Below are 20818 nucleotides of genomic sequence, written 5' to 3' on the forward strand. Positions count from 1 at the left end.
CCCTGCTTCTGAAGTAAAAAAAAAAGATACCTGGTAGACCGGAGTCACATGAGCTTTCTCCATGGTTGCATTGCTTTCTTAGTACAGAAATCCCTGCGTCTTTCACACACCTTTGCTTCCAGCTAATGAGTCCTTAGGGGTGTTTTATTGGGCTTTGTTTATTTAGTAGTCCCTAAATGTGCTATTCTTCACATAACAATATTCTTAAATTCATCTCCCTCAGTTCATCTCACTGTTCCTGTGTCATGACTGAGAATTGCAGTTCTTTTGGCTTGATGCTTCTTACATACTGAATGGATCTAAACCAGCTTTTTGGGGAAGGTTGATAACAATTATATTAGGTGGGATAGTTTCTGAAGTTGGTTTTCCAGGAATATCCCTGATTTCTTGTTTCAGGAGTTTTCTATTAAAAGTAAGAGTCTGCTAAGGTTTCCCATTGAGACAGCTCTTCTAGGAATGTCTGCAGATTGCTTTTGCTAATCTCCTATAGGTGTGGCATGAGATATTTCCTTAAATCCAGGCAGACTAGGTCCATTGTACTCACCTTGACAAGAAATGTCTATGAAACAGTCTGACAAGTCAGTTCCTGTACCAGATGGGTTCAGTATGGTCTCTTTTATCCTTCTATGCACCAGTTCACTTACAGCTTGGACAGCACTGGAGAAAGAGCCTTTCTTTAATCTGGCAACAATGGTGAAGTTCTCTTGGTGACTCTGAAGTCCTATATAGAAATGCTGGAAGATGTAGTAGGTGTGGATACTTCAAAAAGCAATCAGACAAGTTCATGTTGTACCTTTTTGCACAAAGGTGTAGCTACAACCTCTGGCTCAGCCTATCATAAGGTAGCAAATTTCAGGACTCTGGAGGAATGTCTCAGAAATATCACCACATGTTCACCATGCTCCCTGAACTTTCCTCTAGGTATCTTCCTTTCAGCCCTTGGAATGCTAAATGGATTGGTCTTCTGTTTTTACAAAAGCAGAGAGCAGAAGAGCAGCTGCACTGGATCAGTGTTACCTTCTGTGGTGAAGAGCTATGGGCAGGTGCACGGGGAAGAGTTAAGAATAGGGTAAAGGTACATCATACCTCCTTCCTCCTTTCCTTTTTTATTTCTCTTTGAGCACTCTCTAGCTCTTTGCAGCTCAGGGGCTCCCTGAGCCAGAAATACTTTCTGTGTATTTTGATGAAGTATTTTTTAGAAGGAATTTGAAAATGAAATGTGTGAGCTATCAAAAATACAGCATGTATTTCTATGCCAGCCTTCAGAATAGTAGCAGATAATGTTACTTATATATTGGAAAAGCTAAATGCTCTGGGAAGTTGCTGCTGTGATCAGAAAAATTGTTGAACTAACATCTTAAAGTGGAATTTAAAAAAGATCAAGACATTTAGACATTCAGCACTGCCTTTTGCTAAGGAAAAGCATGTTTAGCTAATCAGGGCTCTCTGGGCCATTCTGTAGAGAAGTGTATAACAGAGAAAAGTTAATTAACCTGGATTGCCAAAAGCTTTTGCCAAAACTTGCAAACTAAAGGGTGTTAAGGAGCCAGCTGGCTGTGAAGCCAGAGGAAAGGGTGCAGTTGTGGACTTTGACACTGTCGCTTTTCTGCTTATTTTGCCAAAGGCAAAATAGAATAGCTAGCTAGCTTTGTGCTCAGGGTTGCCTGGAGAAGTTGTTTGTGATATTTATAAGTGCTCTGGTTACCCTCACTGTTTGACTTTAGCTATTTAGGCATTTAGAAGGCTACTATGGTTAGTTAGGAACGCAGAAGCGTTCGCAAAAGGGAAGGATTGAAAGGTATGGAAGGGCTGAGCTCAGCTCCTGTTTCTTTCTGGGACAGTGTCAGAGGATTGCCCTCTGTAACAACAACAAAAAAAATCTCACTAACCATTTTGTCTTGCTGTGTGTTGAGGAAAGCCTGGGGGGCATTTTTCAAAACCTCATCTTCCTCTGTGAATCAGTCCAGCACCAAAAGTGGCTGGGCACGAGCTGGGCTGTGAGAGTGGCTGCTCCCTCTGTCAGGAATTGGGAAGACAAAGTGAGTTTTTTAAAAACCAGAGCTGGACTTTATGAAAGAAATCAAAGCAGAAAAAACCTTTTCATTAGCTATAAAGCCAAGATCCAGAAATAGATTGCTTTGCAGTAAGAACAAGCTAAAGATTCATCTAGGTATGACTTCAAACTAAGTCAATATTTTTGCCAGTGTTTTTAGTTTTGCTTGTTGGATAGTTGGAGTTGGATAGTAGGAGTGAAGCCAGGGTGGCTCATGGAAAAACAGAGGTGGAAGTAGGAAATATTTTCATTAATGATCTAGACAAAAAAATGTAGGAATTTACTTATCATGCTTGCTGTTGATGGAAGTAGAAAGGCTTTGTTATGAGGACCAAATACTGTGCAGAAAGCAGAGGATGAGCACTAGAGCGGATAAGTGACAGTATGAAATGGAAAGAGACAAATTTATACATTCTTGTTTAGCCTCTTTGATAAACAATATTTATACAGAAGCAACAGATGGTACAAGCCTGGCAAATGCATTCACAGCAATGCAAAGCACCCATTGTGGAAAGTATTAGTGACCTTAAATAAAATCCCTCAGATGAATTGCAGGTGAAGTACAGTACACATCTTTGATCATCTTTGTTCAAGAAAGGTGGATTCTTGAGGTGTGGGAAGGTCTGGGACTGTTAAGGGGAATGGATATTCTGTTGTAGGCTGAAGACCGTGGCTTGGTTTAATCTGCACAGTAACGGCTGAAACTGGGGGAGGATTTCTTGCTCTAGTGCACACTCCTTGTCAATGTTATGGAAATGAAGCTTCTCAGAATAGAAATGGTTTAATCAAAGGAACAACCGAGCATGAATTTGGCATATACTCTGGAAGGTTTTTTCTAAACATTGATGGGGAAGAGTGCTCTGAGGGAGCCTCCCAGCAGGGACTGTGAGAGCAAAAAGCAAGATGGCTTTAAAATGGAGTGTAATCAGCCTGTGAAGGGGATGGCATGATGTGCCTGTGACAGCAGCAAATGCAACTCTGCAGGAAACATAGGATCCAGGCTGATGACCTGTTCGGACAGTTTCCAGCACATCCAATCACTTATCTCACAAATGCTACAAGTCTGCAACTGTAGAGCAGGCTGGACATCAGAATAGATGATCGAGCAGTCGAAACAGCAGCGTGGCACTGTTACAGAAAGTCATGTGTTGCCCTGGGTTGTTTTGGTACAGATAAACATGCGCAGTCAGCAGGAGTGTGACAGTTTTCTGCTCTTCTGGCTCAGTGGGGCTTGCTGTCAGGCGTTTGTGTTAATCTTGCTGGAGATGCAATGGCCTGTTTAAAGAAAAAGGTAAAAACTTACAGTTTGAAGAATAGGTAAATATTAATTCCTAATTTTGGGAACAGAAGAGGGTGAGAACATGGTGAGAACCTTTTGATGTTTGAAGTTCTAGATTGCATGAAATACTGCCTGTGCAGGAAGAACATGGAGTTTAATTCGAGAATTGGGCCTCACCTTCCGGGTTGGTCAGGATTTGGGCCCATCATGTCCAAATGTTCATGTTTCTGCAGTGGGATAAGTTAACTCTGCAGAGTGCAGATGAGAAAACTTCACAGCTCATCTGTGCAAAGCAACAGTTTTCTTGGAAATAAAGATGTGAAGAAGAGAGGCCATTGCAAATGTCAGCACCTCCTCTGAGTTTCAGTTGCCTTCTCTAGTGTACATACTACATGTACGTTTAAAAACTCTTCACTGCATGCTAGTGTGTGAGCAAAGCCTCCTTCTTTTGGGGAGGAGAGAGAATGCCTTCAGCTAGAGCAAACAGTTGTTAGATAACTTTGTCCTCCTCATAGGGATCAAACAGTCTCTTGGCACTCGTGAGTCCCTGCTCAGAGATAAAGCTCAGATGTGTACCAAACAAGCACTTGAACTTATTCCTCTGTTCCCACACAGGTGGGTCTCAGCTGGAGGTGAAATTAGTGCTGCTTTGGAAGCATAACATGAGGATAGAGTACTTAGCTGTGACACCCTGGCCCCTGGACCCATCAAAGCGCAGCACATGGGTGGAGGTGACGATGGAGGGAAGCTATGACATCTTGCACGACATCAGTTGCACCATGAGGAAGCCCATCACCAGTCTGTACCGCACTACAGTCATCCGGCGCTTCTGGAACACCTTGCAGAGGTGAGCTGGACCGTTCCCAGCAGTTCCCAGTGTCCAATGTAATGAAGGAATTCCTTCCTTAGCATGCTGCGGCATGGGTTATGGAGGTGACCATCTAACCCAGGGTCCCGAAGGAATAAGAGGCATGACTGGCAACAGGCTTGCCATCTAGCCAAGGAAAAGACTCAAGCTGACCTGTGACCTAGTTTGTAAGATTGCTTCCTGGTGAAGGTGTTGCTGCCCCCAAGCCCTGATCCTGTGATGCAAACCTTAACTCTGACTGCCATCCCATGGAGGTGCTATGTTCTTACAGCGCAGCCTTGCAGCTGTGCTGCGTGGTCACACTAGGAGCAACACCTCATGTCTCTAAGGCTTGAAGGGCCTGTGGGTTATAACCACTTCGTGGCCAGGGTGACCGTTACTCCCTGCTATTCGTTATATTCTTTTTCTAGCACTTCATTCCCAACTCTGATCATCCTCCTTATATATTAGGCTGTTACACTTGAACTCCTTTAATGTGGCCTTTGCAATCAGGCATTGAATCCCAGCATTGCCCTAGGAGGCTATGTTAATGCAGATGGACTCCCAGTACAGAGGGAGTGCTGTGTGTGCAGGCACTGGATGACTGGGGCAGTAAGGGGGAGAGCGTGGGCTTTGGTGGCTAACTGCCTCTTCTCTTTCAGCATCAACCAGACAGATCAGATGTTGGTTCATCTGCAGTCTTTTGACACAGTCCCAGAACACTTCACCATTCCTGAGAGCACCAAGAATGGGGTGCCCCTCTTCTACATCCCCCCAGGCTCCACCACTCCGGTATGTTCCCTCTTTCTCCCATTTAATGTGGGAAAGGTTGTCCTTCCTGCCTATTCTGTCTTGCACTAGGGGATGCTGGGTCCTAACAGGCAGTCAAGATCATCTGTAACTCTCAGACTTCATCTCGTGTTCTTTGTCCTGCTCGTTCAAGTGCAATGCAGTGCCTGTGAATATCCCATCCCATACTTCTTCCCCTTTGAGACGTCACCCTATGTTTTTATTGCTGCAGCTACATCTTTAAGCCCCACAGCAAGTCTCCTAAGTGTGCTGTGAAGTCTTCTGTAGCGAAGTGTGACTGATGGAGAGGCTGACAGTCTTATTTTTGTTACACTTTTTCAGTGGATACCTCGTTTGTGTGGAGTTGCTGCTGGCAGGCTTGTGCCCTGGTGATATAGCTTAGCACAGTCAGGTGAAGGTATAGGATGTGCTGAGTAGTTGTTTAATAGGCTCATTGCTCTGAGCACTCATGTGGAAGGTACAAGAGAGACACTTGTCATCTGCACAGCAGAAACTAAACAAAATATGAGGTAGTAGTTTTCATAGCAAAATTCAGATTCATTGAAGCTCACTGAGCAGAAGTGCTAGCATATTATCTGTTCCCTCATAGCAGTGTCCGTGGCATTGGTAGAAAATGACTAGCAGATACCAAAGCTAGGGGAGCTGTGAAGAGAACTATCTATTTAATTTTGCTGCTTAAGCCCTTCTTCAGGTTTGCTGATTTCCACTCTATACGGTTATGTATCCCACAGTATATCTGGAGCATCCCATGTTATGGCTAACCACCACTTTATTTCTGTGTCAGCAGAGTTGCTGTAGTTGGTGGAATCACAGTGTTACCATACAACCATGTTAGAGTTGCCCAATGCCACCCATTGCTGGTACCCTATTTGCATGAGCACTCTCAGATGAGTTATCTCAGTGTTTAATTGCTCTGCTGACACAAACCGTATATCCCCCTCCCAATTAGAAAGCGCACCATTACGTATGCCATCTTTTCCATGGTTGATTTACATGATGCTAAGTAGTTAAATTCCTAATTAACTTGACATTTAAGGAACCTTATTTGGTTTTGCTTACATTGTACTGCCTGTTTCAACGTGAATGCACTTACTTTCTCTGCTGAGAGGCAGCTACCAAAAGCCAGGGATGTGGCTGGTCTCCTAGGCCCAGACAGCTCAGCCACTAGAGAAATTCCTGCCCTCGCTGGGTGGAACCAGACAGTTTCTTGCTGCATATTGCCCTGTCATTTTCTCAGGTGCTGTCACTGCAGCACAGTGGGTCTGACTCCAGCCATTCCCAGTTTGCCTCCTACTGGAAGCCTATCCTTTCCATGGATGCTAACTTCTGGCAGAGGTGGCTGCACATGCATCGTATAGTCCTCCTTCTGGAGCATGACACGTATGTATCTGACAGGGATCAGCAGTGTGGGCCAGCATGGGAAAGCAGGGTGTCCAGTTCAGCTGAGCTGCAGATTTGCAGCTCTCTTACAGGTGCCTGTGGCCCAGAGAAGGGTCTTGCCCCCAGTCTGGATTTCCTGTTTGCAGGGGGTGTGGACCATCCAGTTGGAGCTATCCCTGGTTTTGTTTGCTGTTGGAAAGCATTGCTTTCCTGAGGCTGGTCCTAGTTGCAGAGTTATGTGAATAATAGCCATAAATTGCATGGAGGGAGCTAGAAACAATCCAAGGGTGTGCTCTCTGCAAGGTGAAGAGCAGGATCTGTGTTCACTCAGGGAGTGTGGCCCTCACCAACAGGCACAGGCAGGGGAGGTTCTTGGGTGTTGGCTGCTGTGGAGGAATAAGGCTGATGTACTAGTTGGAGGATGAGTTGGAATGGATGTAGCAAAGTATCTGGGCTTTTGGGGAAGAAAAACTGGTTCTAAAATGACTTTCTGCCACATCCTGCAGGCCTGTGCCCAAGCACCTGCACACGCCGGGCAACAACGGCCGCTACAGCACCATCCAGTGCCGCATCTCTCACTCGGCCCTCACGTCCTTGCTGCGGGATTGGAGCAGCTTCGTGCTGGTGGAGGGCTACTCCTACGTCAAACTGATCCATGGGTGAGTGGCTCTGAAGCAGTCCTGTGTGGGGAATCAGGCATGTGGCCAGGCCAAAGATCCAGTTAGACCAGTATGCTGTGATGGGCCAGAAGCAGATGTCTAGAGGAGAGGATAAGAGCAAGACAAGTGGATGTGAAACCCTGTGTATTCTGAAGTGCTGCCATTGTGTTCCAGGCACAGCTCAGAGGGAGAGGGAAGCCAGTTGGGGGGTTTCTGCATGCTAAAACCAATATGTGTTGCTGCCAAGTTGTGTGGGCTCATGGGCTCTGCAAAGCAGGCCTCCACTTGGTCTGATACAACAGAGCAGCAAGATCTGTGCTGTTTCAGCCTGTCTTAATCCCTCTTCCCTAGCTCTGAGGATCCCACACCTTCCTCGTTTTATGTGGTGCGGATCATCTCCAAAGCTCCCTGCATGGTTCTCCGGCTGGGGTTCCCAATTGGCACACCTGCACAAGCCAGGAACAAGGTGAGAGCTGGCTCGCTGCTTTCTGGGGTAGGAGCAGAGCAAGAAGTTCTCAGTGTGGAAGTGGTGGGCAGATCACAGGCAACGCTATAGGCGGGTGTCCTCTAATAACTAACTGCTATGTTAAGGCTTAGATGGGTGTGAATTTACTGTAACAGAAAGGGACAGTTTGGACAAAGCTTTCTTTGTTAAGTCTATGACAAATTTAAACCCAGAAACTTGAAGATCAATAGAATAGCAGGTCACATGAATGTTTTTCCCACTGCTTAATTCAACTGTGGGGCTTGAAATGACTCAAGGGTTATCTAGTCTATCCTTGTGACCAAAGCACAATCAATACAGTCTGTCAGGAACAGCAGATACTTGTCTGACTGATCTGTAAAGACCTCTCAGATGGATGTACTACATGTTCCCTAGGCTATCTGCTTCAGTAGGTGGTGAATTGCATATGTATGTTGTATCACTGGGGCAAGGAGGAATTAGAGTTAAAATGCGAACAATGCCTTGCTGTAGGTTTTTTCTCTCCCTGAGCAGTACAGGGAGAGAAAAAAGTGTAATACCCAGGAAATGTTTTGAAGAGGTGCAAGTCTGCTAGATAGACTTTTAATAACCTTTTTGTATCAAAAGAAATGGGCTGCTATAGTCAGACGCAGAAAGTGGGGTTACTGCATGGACTGTTTCTTTAGCTCTAACAAGCTGAGACAAGTTTAAGTGTTCCTAGCAAAAACAGTAAGTATGAGAAGGATGTCCTGCTATTAAGCTGTGTGAACCTTTTGTTATCAACAAGAGGTTTATCATTAAACCTTGATCTTTTGTCTTCATGAAAGAAATCTTTGGTTTGCCTCACTTAGCTCTAGTGTTAGATTAGTCTGAGGAGAAGCTGACAAACATGGGAAGGACCATCTCATTCTGAGATAATGAACTTGGGTGACACTAAATGCTCTGGTACTCTGGAGGATCTGCCCTTTCATGTCTTTAGGAGATCCAGGCTTTGGGCACTGGTTGCTGGGCCAACACATGGGCTGGTAATGCCAAGTGACAGGTTTTGTGAAGGAGTTCCCTCTGGCAGGTGTAAGTTAATACCTGTTTCATGAAGAAGGTGTAAGACAGGCACCATACCCTGCAGCTCTGGGCAAGCTCCAGATCGTTGCAACAGGAGCTGTATGTAGATCATCAATTGTATAATGCACAACCTTTTTCTTATTTTTCTTTTATTTTTTGCCTGCCATAGGGCTGATAAGCTACTACCCGGTGTGGAGGGTGGCAGCAGATCTCAGCCCTCCTTGTTCAAGGGGAAGGGGTTTTCGTATTGAGCTATTCAAATTTCCAGTGTTTAAGTGAAAGAGAGCACTTGGTGCAGTCTGACTTTCAGAAGGCTTTTGATGAGACTCCATAGGGCACTGGGGAACTGGAGTGGGGATGAGGTGTCAGAAACTGTCTTGGGGAACAAATCAAGGAAATTGTGGAAAAGTGGTCTGCTCTCGTCAACACAGAAGCTGTTTGTGTTTTTCCCTCTCTTTTTACTACTCAAAGGGTAGGGAACTCATCTGCAGAAAGGTAGGAGGTAGTGAGCTGGGAAAATCTACAGGTGGTACGAAGCTATTTGGTTTTCTCTGCCCTTACAAGGAATGTGCTTTGTGGGCACTTAAGCAGCATCATGGTCGCTGAAAGCCAGTATTGATAACTGCAAAACAGTGCACCTTGGCTTTGGGAGCTTAAATACTCATTAGCGATTCTGTGTTAGCAGTATGAAACCACAAAGGGAACCCAAGTAGCATCGTGGTGCAGAAGAGAGCTCTGCTTAATGTTTTGGCCTTGGGACACTCAAGCTCCTTTCCTTGAAAAAGACATAATAATGATGGGGAAAGTTGCTGAAATAGTGTTGAGGAGGGAGATGGAGAGCTGCTGTTCTCCTGTTTGCCTGCAATGGTAATGGAAATTAAAATGAGTTGAACAAAGATCATCAGAAGAAACATAGTAGAACCATATTTAGAGCTACTAGGAGCTAAAAAGAGTAATTGGGAAGTCATTTTGAAAGTATCTTGGAAAATATTAACCTAAAAAATAGCCTAAGCCCTTGAAACCTTTTACCATAAAGATTTGACACATGAATGTGGCAGTGGGGGAACACACGGCTGTGGGAACAGTCTGGCTCTGTCTTATATGCACTAGTTTACATTTACTGAAGGCTCTTGAGGAGAGGAGGAGGGGAGGAATGAGGGTAGCTACTCAGACTGCTTCTGTGGAGGAGCTGGCATGCAATTAATTTGTTTTTCATCAGAGTTACAGAAGGCAACTTCTTCAGCTTTGAAATCATCTTTGGGGGTTTTATGGACCTTTCCTTTGCTTTTAAAAGTATATGTAGTTGTTAAAATGTTCTAATGACCTAAGAGCCTTGTGTTGTCTTGATCTTGGTCTTGCTAGTGCCTCAGAAGTATAATGACCTTTAACTCCTGCCTATCTGTATGTTTAAGGAGTGTTTTCTTCCTTCTAGTCAGGCTCTTGTTCTGGAAGCTTATTTTGAGTAGCTTATGTCTCCAGACAAAGGTGGTCACATTTACCTTTTGCTTTTGCCATGACAGATAGTGGAGGAGTTACGGGACCGAATCTTGCAGCTGCGCTTTCCCCACAGGGTCCAGAGCAAGGAGGCAACTCCAAAAGCAAAGAGGAAAACGTTTGGCAGTAGTTCTCCCTCCAAGTCTCCACCAGTGGCTGGGGCCCAGTCAGCCCTCTCAGACAGACCTTGCCTTGTTGTGCTGCACAAACCTTTGGAGAAGCTACTCATCAGGTAGTGACGGAGATCCAGGCCATCAGCACAGCCTCCTTGCCCTGGGAAGTGGGAGAGAGGAGGGTCTCTGGATGGTGCTGTCAATTGCAGGATGAGTGCTATGAATCCAGTGTTTGTTGGGGTGGGTTTGGGTTGTGTGGCTGGGAATGGCAGCTCTAGTCTGGGAGGGCTGTGACAGGCGGATTTGTTACTCCTAACTAATGTGATGCAAAAGTGAATTTAGTTACTGTCACCTGAGCAGGATCCTGTGCTGGGCCAGCCATGTTCTGCTGCTGCAGGGCTGTGTCCAAGGCCCAGCAAGCAGGCTGTGAATCTAGAGAGCTCGGGCCCTGGGCAGCGCTTTCTGTCCACTCAGTGAACCACACTTCTTCCCTCTCCTAGATATGAGAAGCTGCCTTCTGACTATCGAGCCCCCTTCATTCTCAACCTGGAGCATCCCCCGGTGTCTGGCCCACTCACTATGGTGGCCAGTCGTACTGCCTCTTCCACCCTGGCCTCGCTGTCCCGCTACTTCTATCACCAGCGTTGGATCTGGAGTGTCCAGTCGGGGCTGGCACCAGCTGTGCCCATCACCGCTGTAGCCCAGCTCCTTTCCACACTCACAGAGTAAGTTGCACACTGAATGGGGGTGCTTTCTCCAGCTAATCCTGGGGATGCAGAGAAAGCAGGGTGAATCTGAGGCTTTACTATAAGAAACAGTTGTATCTGCTATGTGGAGGGTTTTGGTCCTGTACACAGCTTCTAGAGCTTCTTGGGCCAGTGCTTTATCCAGTTCTGCAGCTGCAGTTGAGAAAAAGGGGAGTCCTGGAAAACATACAAAAGGGCAAGAGGTGTTACTGTGTCTGGAGTATGCTGGTCTTCACACAGGCTGTCCTGTGCAAAGAGTCACATCTCCCCATTCTCTGTATATAGCTCCCTGTCTTGGGAAGGATGGTGTTATGGGGTGAAGGGTACAGTCATTCCTGTGTTTAAGGCTTGCAGTATGGGTAGAGAAGCCCACCATGTCTCTGTTGCCAGGGTTCGTCTGTCGGAGGGTTTCCACTTTGCATCCAGTGGGGATGGAATTATCAACATGGTGCTAGAACTGCCCATACAGGTGAGCCTGGGTGCCGTAGTGTGGACACAATCTCTCCTTGCTTCTTCTGAGGTGTATTCACCTTCTGTGATGGGATTTCACATCTGCTTCAAGCACACACCCTTGACACGTACAGGGAAACCTGCCTCCTGCCTTGCAGTAAAACAGCTCGTGGGTTGGGCCTTTTCCTTTCTTCATCTGCAGTTAGAAAGCTGCTTTGCTGGTAGGGCCATGCTGTGCTGGAGGGGTTCTTGGGGGCTGGGACTGCTGCAGGTGGGGCTGGGTGATGGACTGTGTTGTGCAGGGGGGCACTGGGTACATGTAGACTGTTGGCTGCTGGCCAGGCTCATGCAGTGTCTCCCTCCAGATGGACGGCTCAAGCGAGAGCAGCAGCGGCAGAGAGAAGCACACCTGTGTTGTCCAATACATCCTCTTCCCACCCCACTCCACCTCCACCAAGGACAGGTGAGGTTGTTACCCTGCTCCCAGAGAGGGCTGGCAGCGGAGTCACGGCTCCAGACTTGCTCTTTGCAAGCAATGTGGGAAGGAGAGTACAAACAACAAGCTGTCATGGGTCAATTACCAGTTAGCTGGGGCTTTCCCTGCAAACCCAGGGTTTGTGTGGCAGCTCTTGCAGCTCTGAGAGGAGCAGCAGTGGGCTGCTGGCTCTGTGCCATCTTGCAGGACTTGCCTTATGTCTTTCCTCCAGCTTTTCCACAGATGATGACAATGATACAGAGGTGGAGGCCATTGAGGTGGACACAGAACTGAACCTGGTCACTGAGTGCTGGGTAGAGCCACAGAGTGGCCATGTCCACAGTACTGCTGAGAACTGGAAGCACCTCCATGACTTGCCCTACCAGAAAATACCTAAAGCGGTGAGTCCCTGAAGGGGTAGGGGCATGGGCTCTTTAGTGGAGGGAAAAGGGTGTATTGCGAGTGCATTGCAACACTGCAGGTCTCAGTTGTTGGGGGCCAAAAGAGATGGGAATGTTGTTAAGAAAACTGGACTACCGGTCAGAAAAGGTGTCTGCATTGCAGTGCCGTAGATGTAGTGCTGGTCTGGGATAGGTGGGAACATACAGATTACTTTCTCAAAAGCCATTCCGTTGGAGGGAAGCAAGCTGAACCAAAGCTGGGATTGCAGGAAGCACTGCCAATGCACCTCCTGAACAAGGCAAATAAGAGGCTAATGGCTGGTGGAGAAGGAGGGAGCAATGAGACAGGGCAAGTCAGGGGATGGGATTATGGGTGTTTCCTCTCCTTGCTTTTAGACTGTTTTCTCCTGGGTTTGGGGGTAATAATTTTGCTTCATACAGCTGAACCTTGACTGCTTATTGCAGCTCTATCCCCGGGACCTTGCATGCATTGCCACCATGCTGAGCTTCGAGTACATCAGCCAGTTGTGCCAGAACAAGGAATGGGTCTGCCCTCCTTCAGAGACCAAAGCTACTGAAGGTATGTCTGAGCAGGTTTGATGGAGCAGAAGGCGCTAGGCTCTGAGTGTCTCAGGGTCCCCTAGCGTCTTCTGGAAAGTGGAACAGGTATTTTGACAACAGCTTTCTAGAGTTTGATGGCTGTGGGTCACTGTTGCACTTGTGCTCGGCTGCCAGAGAAATGGCTTCATTTTTGGAAGGCCAAAAAAGGATTGAGACTTTGTGCCCAGGCTGGAGAGGTGACCCTGCATGAGTAGGGAGGTTGGACCAGATGACCTGCAGAGGTCCTTTCCAACCTCAATAGTTGTGTAATTCTGTGAGAGGGGCTGACTTCTGAAGCAGATGGAAGCATCTGATCTGACATGATTAACATAGTTCACTGAGAACTCCAAGAATATGTGGAAGGTTCACCCTTGTCAGGCAACCTCTTCCAGAATGTCACTATTTTTGCTCTCTTGTCGCTAGTTCACGTCATCCTAGATCTTTTGTTTGCTTGCCTTGCGGTGAATAACAGAGCAGATGTTGGGTGGGTTTGAGGGAGCCAGGGTCAACACAGAAGCTGAGGGCAGGACCTGAGGGAACCATATTGGGTCCTATCACTGGCCCTGTGGGAGAGGGCCAGAAAAGCTCAGGGCCTGGACAGCAGAGACTCTCTCCTGAGGAAAAGGACAGGAGATGCCTGCAGGGATGTGCAGAGCCTGCCAGATGGGAGATCTCCCTCAAAGCATGGGCATCCTTGTCCCTGGCATCCTTGTGCCTGACTATACTAGTAGTTCAGGCTACCTCTGGCTCCCAGGATGGTCACTGCTCTCCAGCAGTGTTAACTGCAACACTGATGTTCTGGTTTTGTCCCCTGGCAGCTCTGTGCTCAAGCTGTGTAAGGCCTTGTGGTGGCTTTCTGTCCCTTCTTGTATGAAGGTGGCAATAAGCCCAGGGAACTCCTACTGCAAGGTACCTCACTGTAGGTAGCTCAAAACCTGCTGCAGCCTCCGTCAGGCTTTGCTTTTTCCCCACATTCATTCTTTGTATCCCTCTGCTCTCCTAAGCAGAGGGAGTTGGGGAAGTGTTGCTGTGTACCTTCACTTTGCTGCCTGCACTGCATTTAGGGCTGGCATGGGGAGGTGGCCTGGGAGACTGAGCTATGTGGTGCCCACCACCATTTTACATTCCTAGTTCTTGTTGCAGATCCAGACATGGGGGCTGGTTTTCGAGTGCATGAGATCCCATTCCAATTCAACCTCATGAAGCTGTTGCCCAGGTGCCAGCAGGTTGAAATGTTCTTCTTGATGCTGACAAAAGGTAGGTACTTCTTCACCACCTCCCTCCTCCTGTACACCTTCCATGGCTATAAGCAGCCTGCTCTGTGTGCTTGTCTCCCTGGGCAGCAGGCATGTGAGAGCTGCCATGCCTCTTTCAGTAGCTCAGTGCTGTTCTCCGCATCTCTGCAGCCCCAGAGCTGTCCAGGTATATTGCTGTCTTTCTTGGGATGATAGTTCTAGAAAAGTTGCTTTTGAGAACATAGACTGCGGTACTGGCTTCTTGCCTGTAGCCCCAAATATCTCCAGAACAGTTACAGTAGAAGGGTCAGTGCAAGGTAGCTAATGATGATAAAGCTGGAACTCCAGGGCTTCCTCAACACCCTCCAAGTCAGCCTTGCAGAGGTGTGGGGGGAAACTCCTGCCTGTGTACCACTTTGTAAAGGGCTGTCTGCTGGGGGCCTGGGCAGGTGGTGGCTGGGGAGATGCTGTCTCTGAAGCTACCATGGTTCTGTTTTGGAGCAGAGAATGAGGAGGTGACCAAGGACTCTTCGTTTGTGCCCAATGAAATGCTACTAAACCTCTTCCATGGCTGCCTGCAGCATGACCTCAGTGACCGGGAGATCCCCATGGCTGATGCTGATCATGTGGCTTTCATGGAGCAGGTTCTGCAACGGGATCGTGATGGCCATCAACCCCCGTTCACACTCCCTGTGATCAGAGGTAAGGGCCAGGAGTGTGGCTTTGCTTTCTCAAGCCTTTTCCTCAGCTGGTGTTTCTCAGGTTGGTTTCTCTGTGCTCCATTTCAGAAGAAAGCCTGAAAGCCTCTGGGACCCTGGAGCAGCAGGATGCTTCTGCATCCTATCATCTTGTTGGCAGCAATGGTACCAGGGATATGACTGGTTCCACAAGTACTCTGCAGGTACTGCTGTGCTGCTGTCCTTCTCCTGAGCCTCCCCTGAAGGCAAGGCAGCAGCTGTTGAAGAGCAGGAGAAATAGTGGAAGGGTTGAGAACAGATTGAAAAGCTGTTGTTTCCCTTGTGCTTAGCAGCAGTTTGAGCCGTAGCCTGTGGCTGAAGTCAAGAAGGAATCTTGTAGGTGTGTGGATAGTTGCACTCACCATGGGCCTAGCCTGTTAGAGCAGCACGGATGCTGTGCTGCAGATTGCTCAGAAACCATGGGCAATCGCTGCCTGGAGGTCAGAACCAGGCCCAGCAAAGCTGGCTAAGCATCTCCTGACTGTGTGCTGTGTTTCCTGGAGCCAGGTTGCTCTCAGAATGGTGCAGGGGGTGGCCTGGGTGATTTCTGTACTGTGCCAGCTAGCAGTCATGGAGAAACCTGCTCTGTGCGTTGCTGCCTGCCTCAAGGTAAGCCTGTGCTATGAGTTTATCCAGCTTCTGCTCTTTCATCAGAGCCTCGGCAACACAGACCTGCCTGAGGATGATGTGACCCTGAGTGACGCAACGGGGCCCTTTCCCCCACAGTGGCGATGTTATGCCAAGCTGGTCAACCCGCAGCATGTCTTCCTCACCTTCCTGCCAGCCACCTTCTCAGGTGAGCCTGCCTGCTGTGGGGAGTGAGAGGGGGAGCAGTCCTAAGTGTTTGCTCAGGAAGACAGCAAAAGCAGAATCGGCTCTGGTAGGATGGACAGAATATAGAACAGCAGAGTCTAGATCCAATCTTTTTGCACTGTATGGCCAGGAATAGAGTAGTGCAAAGTGCTGAATGTCTTGCTCTGCTCTCCTTGGACATGGTGCTGCTCACACAGTGTTTTCAGGCAGGGGATGTGGCTTTGAGTTGTTTGCTGGCTGCAGCCATTGGGCCATTTTCCCAGTAGGGTTGTTAATGAATGGAGTAAGGAGACTGCTAATGGGATGGTCTGGGAGAGTCCCTGCTTCTGGGCATTGGCATTTGTCTGGCTTCCACTGAGCTGTTGGTGAAGGCTGCTTGGCTCAGCTGGAAGTACTCTGTGGAACTGCTCCTACACACAAAGAGGTAGCAGGGACATCTGCCCTCTTGGGAATGTAGGTGGAGGGGTTAAACTATTCTCACAGGACAGAAGGTGGTTTTATTTTGTTTTCTTCCAGATGTACAGAAGCTGATGGCTTGTGGGTTAGACAAACCTCCAAAAGATGAGAGTCCATCTGGGGAGGATACCTTGGGACCTGTCTGTGCAGAACAAGTCAGGGATGAGGCTGAAGAAGGGGATGCTGCAGTGTCATTACCTACCCTCAGCATAACACCAGCTCACGGTACCACCCTCAGGACAGCACCTTGCTAAAGTATCGGTATCCTTGCTATTCCCAAGCACACTGTTCAGCAAATTGAGGTAGGAGGAACAACAGGCTGCTGCGGCCTGTTGGCATCGCCAGGCAGTCAGCAGAGTCGGAGTCAGGACAAGGGGCACAGTGAAGCCTCAGCCAGCTTTCATGGTGTTCATGGGTGGGTGAGGGAGTGTAATGTGAGCTGAGTGCCCATGGCCCAAGGCTGGCTCCTGCTGGGCAAGGAGGCTGCAGGTAAATAGAAGCTACTAGGAATGGCAGTACTGGGCTGCACTGGAAAGTCAGTGACTCTCGTGTCATGATCCAGACTGGCACTACAAGCAGCACATTATCCTAGGGAGAGGAGCACAGGTCTTAAGGTATATGGGATTTGATTGCACAGCTACTGGTGTAGTCAGCCAGGCCTGCAATGAGAATAAAGGGTTGGGCTGCTGCAGAAAGTGGTGGTGGCAGTGGTGAGCAGTCATGGCTGCCCAAATAGGGGTCAGAGTGGCCAAAGCAGTGTGCTGAGTGGTTGGGTGCTGGGTGAGGAGAATAGCCCCTGAGGTTTGAGTGTAAAACCAATACCTACCTGTGGGTGCTACTGTGAGGGCTGTGACCTCTCGCATGAGGAATGAGGAGCCCACCAAAGGCCTTTATCTCAGGATTGTTTCTTTTGCAGAAGTGAGTCGTGACCCTGGAGAGCAAGGTGGCTCCTCTCGCAGAGATGTACATATCTCCTTCTGTCACCAGAACTCACAGTCTGAGCTAGGCGAGTGCCGCCGATTTCGCTGCCCCATTTACATCTACAGCTGCTCTTTGGAGTTGTTAAGAGAGCAGCTTGTCAGCCCCCGGGCACACCGTCCTCCTCGGGACATCTTTTTCAGGTAATACCAGCCATACTAGACAGGAAATAGAGGACCTTCTTTGACAAGATGCTGGCTCTAGCCCTGCCTTATTCTCTTGGCTCGGCCGCTCTGCCTAACGGCAGCCATTGCCTGTGCATGCCCTAAAGTCCTGCTTTACTGGCACCAGAGGCATTTATAGTCTAAAACATGCTTCATTGGAGCTGAAGCTGTGGTTCTTCTTTTCCAGGTCCCAGTCTCTGGAACGTCCTCCTGCTGCTGCTTGGCTAGACCACAAGCATAAAGAGTTAGTGAGTTACTGCACGCTGCTGCAGGAGCACTCCCACCAGTGCTATGTGAAAGGTGAGGAGCAGCACGATGGGAGTTGACACAGGGTTGGGGTTGGGGCTGGACTCTGAATCTTCATTTAAGAAAGCAATGTCTTGTTTTTCTTGTGATTTTTATACTGAGCAAAGGGAGGAGCTATGGGACTGATGTCCCACCAGGAGGGATTTAAAGATACTTCTGCGCATTCCCTATAGGTCTTGTTTAGGCTGTTCCTGGACATGTGGAGTGTGTGTCAGGGGTATCCCTTCTATGACTTTTTCCTCTCACCTTCAGGGTGGCAGATCCCTAGGATACTGTGGTGCAGCACAAGCTCAGGTGAACATGTAGCATTAGGCATCCTGGCTGAGCCTTGTCTCCCAGCACCTGCACTGAATACAGCTCTGTGCTGGGACTTGGTGAAAATCATATGTAGCTATTGCCTGTGGCCCATGGCCCATCCTTGTGGTGGAGCGCTCAAGCTCTGTGTTTGATCTGTAGGACTGTTCAAGAGCCTTCAGCAGTCTCACAGCATCAGCTCGCAGGACCTCCTTACAGCCATGGACTACTGTGAAGAGCTGCTCCAAGAGATTGATATCACCAACTTCCTGCTGACGGTGTGCAGCCATGTCCGCTCATTCCGAGAGAGCCACCAGCATTTACATACGCACTCCAAGACAGCCAGCTTCCAAGTGGGCAGCATAGAGCAAGAAGAGGAACAGAGCTCTAGGGAGAGGGGCGTCTTGGTCTCTGAATCAAGGTAGGGGCCCATCTCGGTCTTGCTTCTGTACTTAGCGTTGGGCCTGGACAGATCTTTCTTCAAGTATCTTCTGCTGCCTGCTAGAAGGAATGTTGTAGGGCAGGGTCTAACAGAGCCACATGTAAGAAATATTTCCAGTGGGATAACCACCTCTTTTGATGTCCACCAAGCCATTCTCCTTTTTATAATCTCTGGTGACATCCATCCTTTTGCTTTCTGTTGTAGTCTTAGCTCATTACTGTCCCATCTGGCCTGAGCTGGAGGGCAGTTTGTCTGCAGGTAACTCTCAGACTTCTTGTTTCTGGAGAAATTGCACATTTCCTGCTGCTTGACTCATTTGAGGTTGCTATTGACTCTGGGCCAGTATCAATATCATCCTTTTCTTATTAATAAAGTGGTTTGGGTTTTTTTCAATTAAAACTGGGAAAAGAAAAAATCACAAGAGAAATGTCAAGGCGGAATTGGAATATGCTTGATGCTAAACTCCTGGCCTATTCCTTAGGGTATTCATGAGGTTTTTATTGCCTCTGGAGACTCAAGGAGGGGAGAAGGTACTCTACTGTGCCTTAGTGTCTGTCAAAAAACCACCCTCTTTAGGTCCTTTGTCCTCTGTTTGCAATTTGCTATCTTCAGTTCCTTTATGTGAATTTGTTGGGAAAAATCTTATTTCTTATACTGTAAGTCATTGAGATGAGGCTGTGGTTTTGAAGAACGCTTAGTGTTTGGAAAGTCAGATGCCTTCTTCAAGTGCTAATTTTCCAAGGAAGAAGCTGTGGGAACTTTTTTGTGTTTGTAAGATCTTATGGGTCACCTATCCCAATGCATATGTATTAACTTTACTGAAGGATTTACAGCTTGTGACACATTGCACCCAGATCTGCCATCTGTATTACTAATTTGAGTACCTTGAGAGGACTTTGGCCAACCAACATCCCACTCCCCACATTGTTTTTTCTGAGTTTTAGGGATTGATTCTGTCATGAAGCTGTTAAATGAGTGTGGGCCTGAGCTTTTTGCTCTGCTCTGTGCTGCCAAGACTCAAGGGGTGCTGGTATGGTGGTATTTGCTGTGATGTGTCCTGGACTGGGTGTTGGTAATTCAGATTGCTCCAGGCCTGTCGCTATACTCAGCCACTTGTCTCTCTTTCCCAGGGAGGGTGTGTAATGTGGTATAGAGTACCTGGCAGTGGGATCACCGTGGTTAACCTTCTTCTGGCCTGGCTTCAGACAGCCCGAGTGCTTATCTGTGTTAGTGGGTGGCAGGAGGGTTTCTGGGGCTGTAAGGGTGAGGGCTGTGTAAGTCACATCATGTTTACACCAGTGAGGTGTGGGGAGCTGTGAGGTGGGATGCAGGCAGGGTAGATAATACATATAACTACTCTTGTTTCTCGATGTGCCTGTCTGACTTGTCCATAATCCTGCCAGTGCGGAAATGGAGGACTACAGCGAGCAGGACTCCCATAACATTGCTAGCCCCACAGAGGAGCCAAAGAGCAGTGTGGGCACCAGCTGCTGCTCAGAGTTTCCCCTCTCACTACTGGAAATTGGGCAGCCCTGCCAGGCTCACCCTGACCTACATAAAATTATCCAGGTGAGGAATGTGGAAGCTCAGCTTGGTTCCTGCAGGAGGGTAGAATGGAATGTCTGCTTCACATTTGGGATTTCTATTTTAGGAAAAATTCCTGGAAATTGGAAGTTTGCATTTCAAGCCAGTGCCATCAAATCCTCACTATTTCTTCTATTGCCCACCATCAGCCAAGAAAGAGGTAGGCAGGGTGCTGCCCTGGCAGGCACCTAGTCCTTGTGAAGGGAAGTAGCTTTGCTTGGTTTCAAGTCTGGATCTGGGGTTGGCAGACCCATGGGTAGACTGGGCCCCTGGGGGGTCCATCAACAGTCTGCTTCTCTGCCTGGCATGGTTGTAGTATCTGCCCTTCCTCTCTCCATCTCAGGAAGAGGCACCTCGGGATCAGGCAGACAGGAAAGGCAGCGAGGACATGGAGGGATCAGAGCCAGAACTGGCAGCTGAAGAAGGTAAAAATTGCTTGCTCTGTCCCGGAGAAGAAAATGTCTGTAGTATCACTGTGGTGATGCCTTTCAGAGCTTGGCTGTCTCTGGGGATGTGGGCCTGACTTGCTAACAGGGAAATCTGCATCAGCAGGAACTGTGTCTGGGTGCTGCATTGCCACAGAGAGCGACCCAGAGCTGGAGGTGGAGTACCGTGAGAAGCTGGAGCATGAGTTCCCAGACACAGATTCCCTCTCGGACTCCAACACGGTGAATCAGGATGATGACTCCTTCAGCGTGCTGGGAGGGGATTCACTCAATGAGCAGGAGTTCCTGGAGCAGGAGATGCCCCCACTTTTTGTGCACCTTACCTGCTCAGTGAAGCTGCGTAGCCAGCACAGCTCCATGCCCGTGCAGTCCCTCCCAACTTGTCTAGGTAAGAGCAAGCCTTGCTGTGAGGTTAAGGGACATAGGGCTTCTGTCAGGTCCCTGTTGGGTGAGCAGTGCCTGGAACAAACATGCTGTCCTAAACAGCAGTCCCTCTGGACCAGCCCTCCCTGTACGGAGCCCCCCTGGGTC

General features: G+C 48.3%; 1 protein-coding gene across 19 annotated transcripts in view; it reads left to right on the forward strand.

Moving 5' to 3' along the window:
- Positions 1–20818, forward strand: part of SZT2 (SZT2 subunit of KICSTOR complex) — a 59209-nt gene that overhangs the window by 9036 nt on the left and 29355 nt on the right. For 15 of the 19 annotated variants that reach the window (XR_003992568.1, XM_030494244.1, XM_030494258.1 and 12 more), the window contains 23 exons: positions 3948–4179; positions 4842–4971; positions 6227–6369; positions 6876–7028; positions 7380–7494; positions 10074–10279; positions 10661–10885; positions 11297–11375; positions 11722–11819; positions 12064–12232; positions 12698–12812; positions 13976–14089; positions 14572–14769; positions 14856–14968; positions 15459–15600; positions 16134–16298; positions 16990–17194; positions 17403–17515; positions 17978–18236; positions 19661–19826; positions 19909–20001; positions 20185–20266; positions 20394–20675. Coding sequence is in view for 18 of the 19 variants with exons in the window: in XM_030494244.1 (XP_030350104.1) it covers positions 3948–4179; positions 4842–4971; positions 6227–6369; positions 6876–7028; positions 7380–7494; positions 10074–10279; positions 10661–10885; positions 11297–11375; positions 11722–11819; positions 12064–12232; positions 12698–12812; positions 13976–14089; positions 14572–14769; positions 14856–14968; positions 15459–15600; positions 16134–16298; positions 16990–17194; positions 17403–17515; positions 17978–18236; positions 19661–19826; positions 19909–20001; positions 20185–20266; positions 20394–20675 (3597 nt within the window). In the remaining variant the exon portion in view is untranslated. Of the gene's footprint in view, positions 1–3947; positions 4180–4841; positions 4972–6226; positions 6370–6875; positions 7029–7379; positions 7495–9191; positions 9421–10073; positions 10280–10660; positions 10886–11296; positions 11376–11721; positions 11820–12063; positions 12233–12697; positions 12813–13975; positions 14090–14571; positions 14770–14855; positions 14969–15458; positions 15601–16133; positions 16299–16989; positions 17195–17402; positions 17516–17977; positions 18237–19660; positions 19827–19908; positions 20002–20184; positions 20267–20393; positions 20676–20818 lie in introns of those variants that run through there. The other 4 variants (XM_030494253.1, XM_030494256.1, XM_030494257.1 and 1 more) reach the window with 4 other exon arrangements.

The sequence above is a fragment of the Strigops habroptila genome, chromosome 8 (genome assembly GCF_004027225.2).
Source record: "Strigops habroptila isolate Jane chromosome 8, bStrHab1.2.pri, whole genome shotgun sequence".
Taxonomy (NCBI): domain Eukaryota; kingdom Metazoa; phylum Chordata; class Aves; order Psittaciformes; family Psittacidae; genus Strigops; species Strigops habroptila.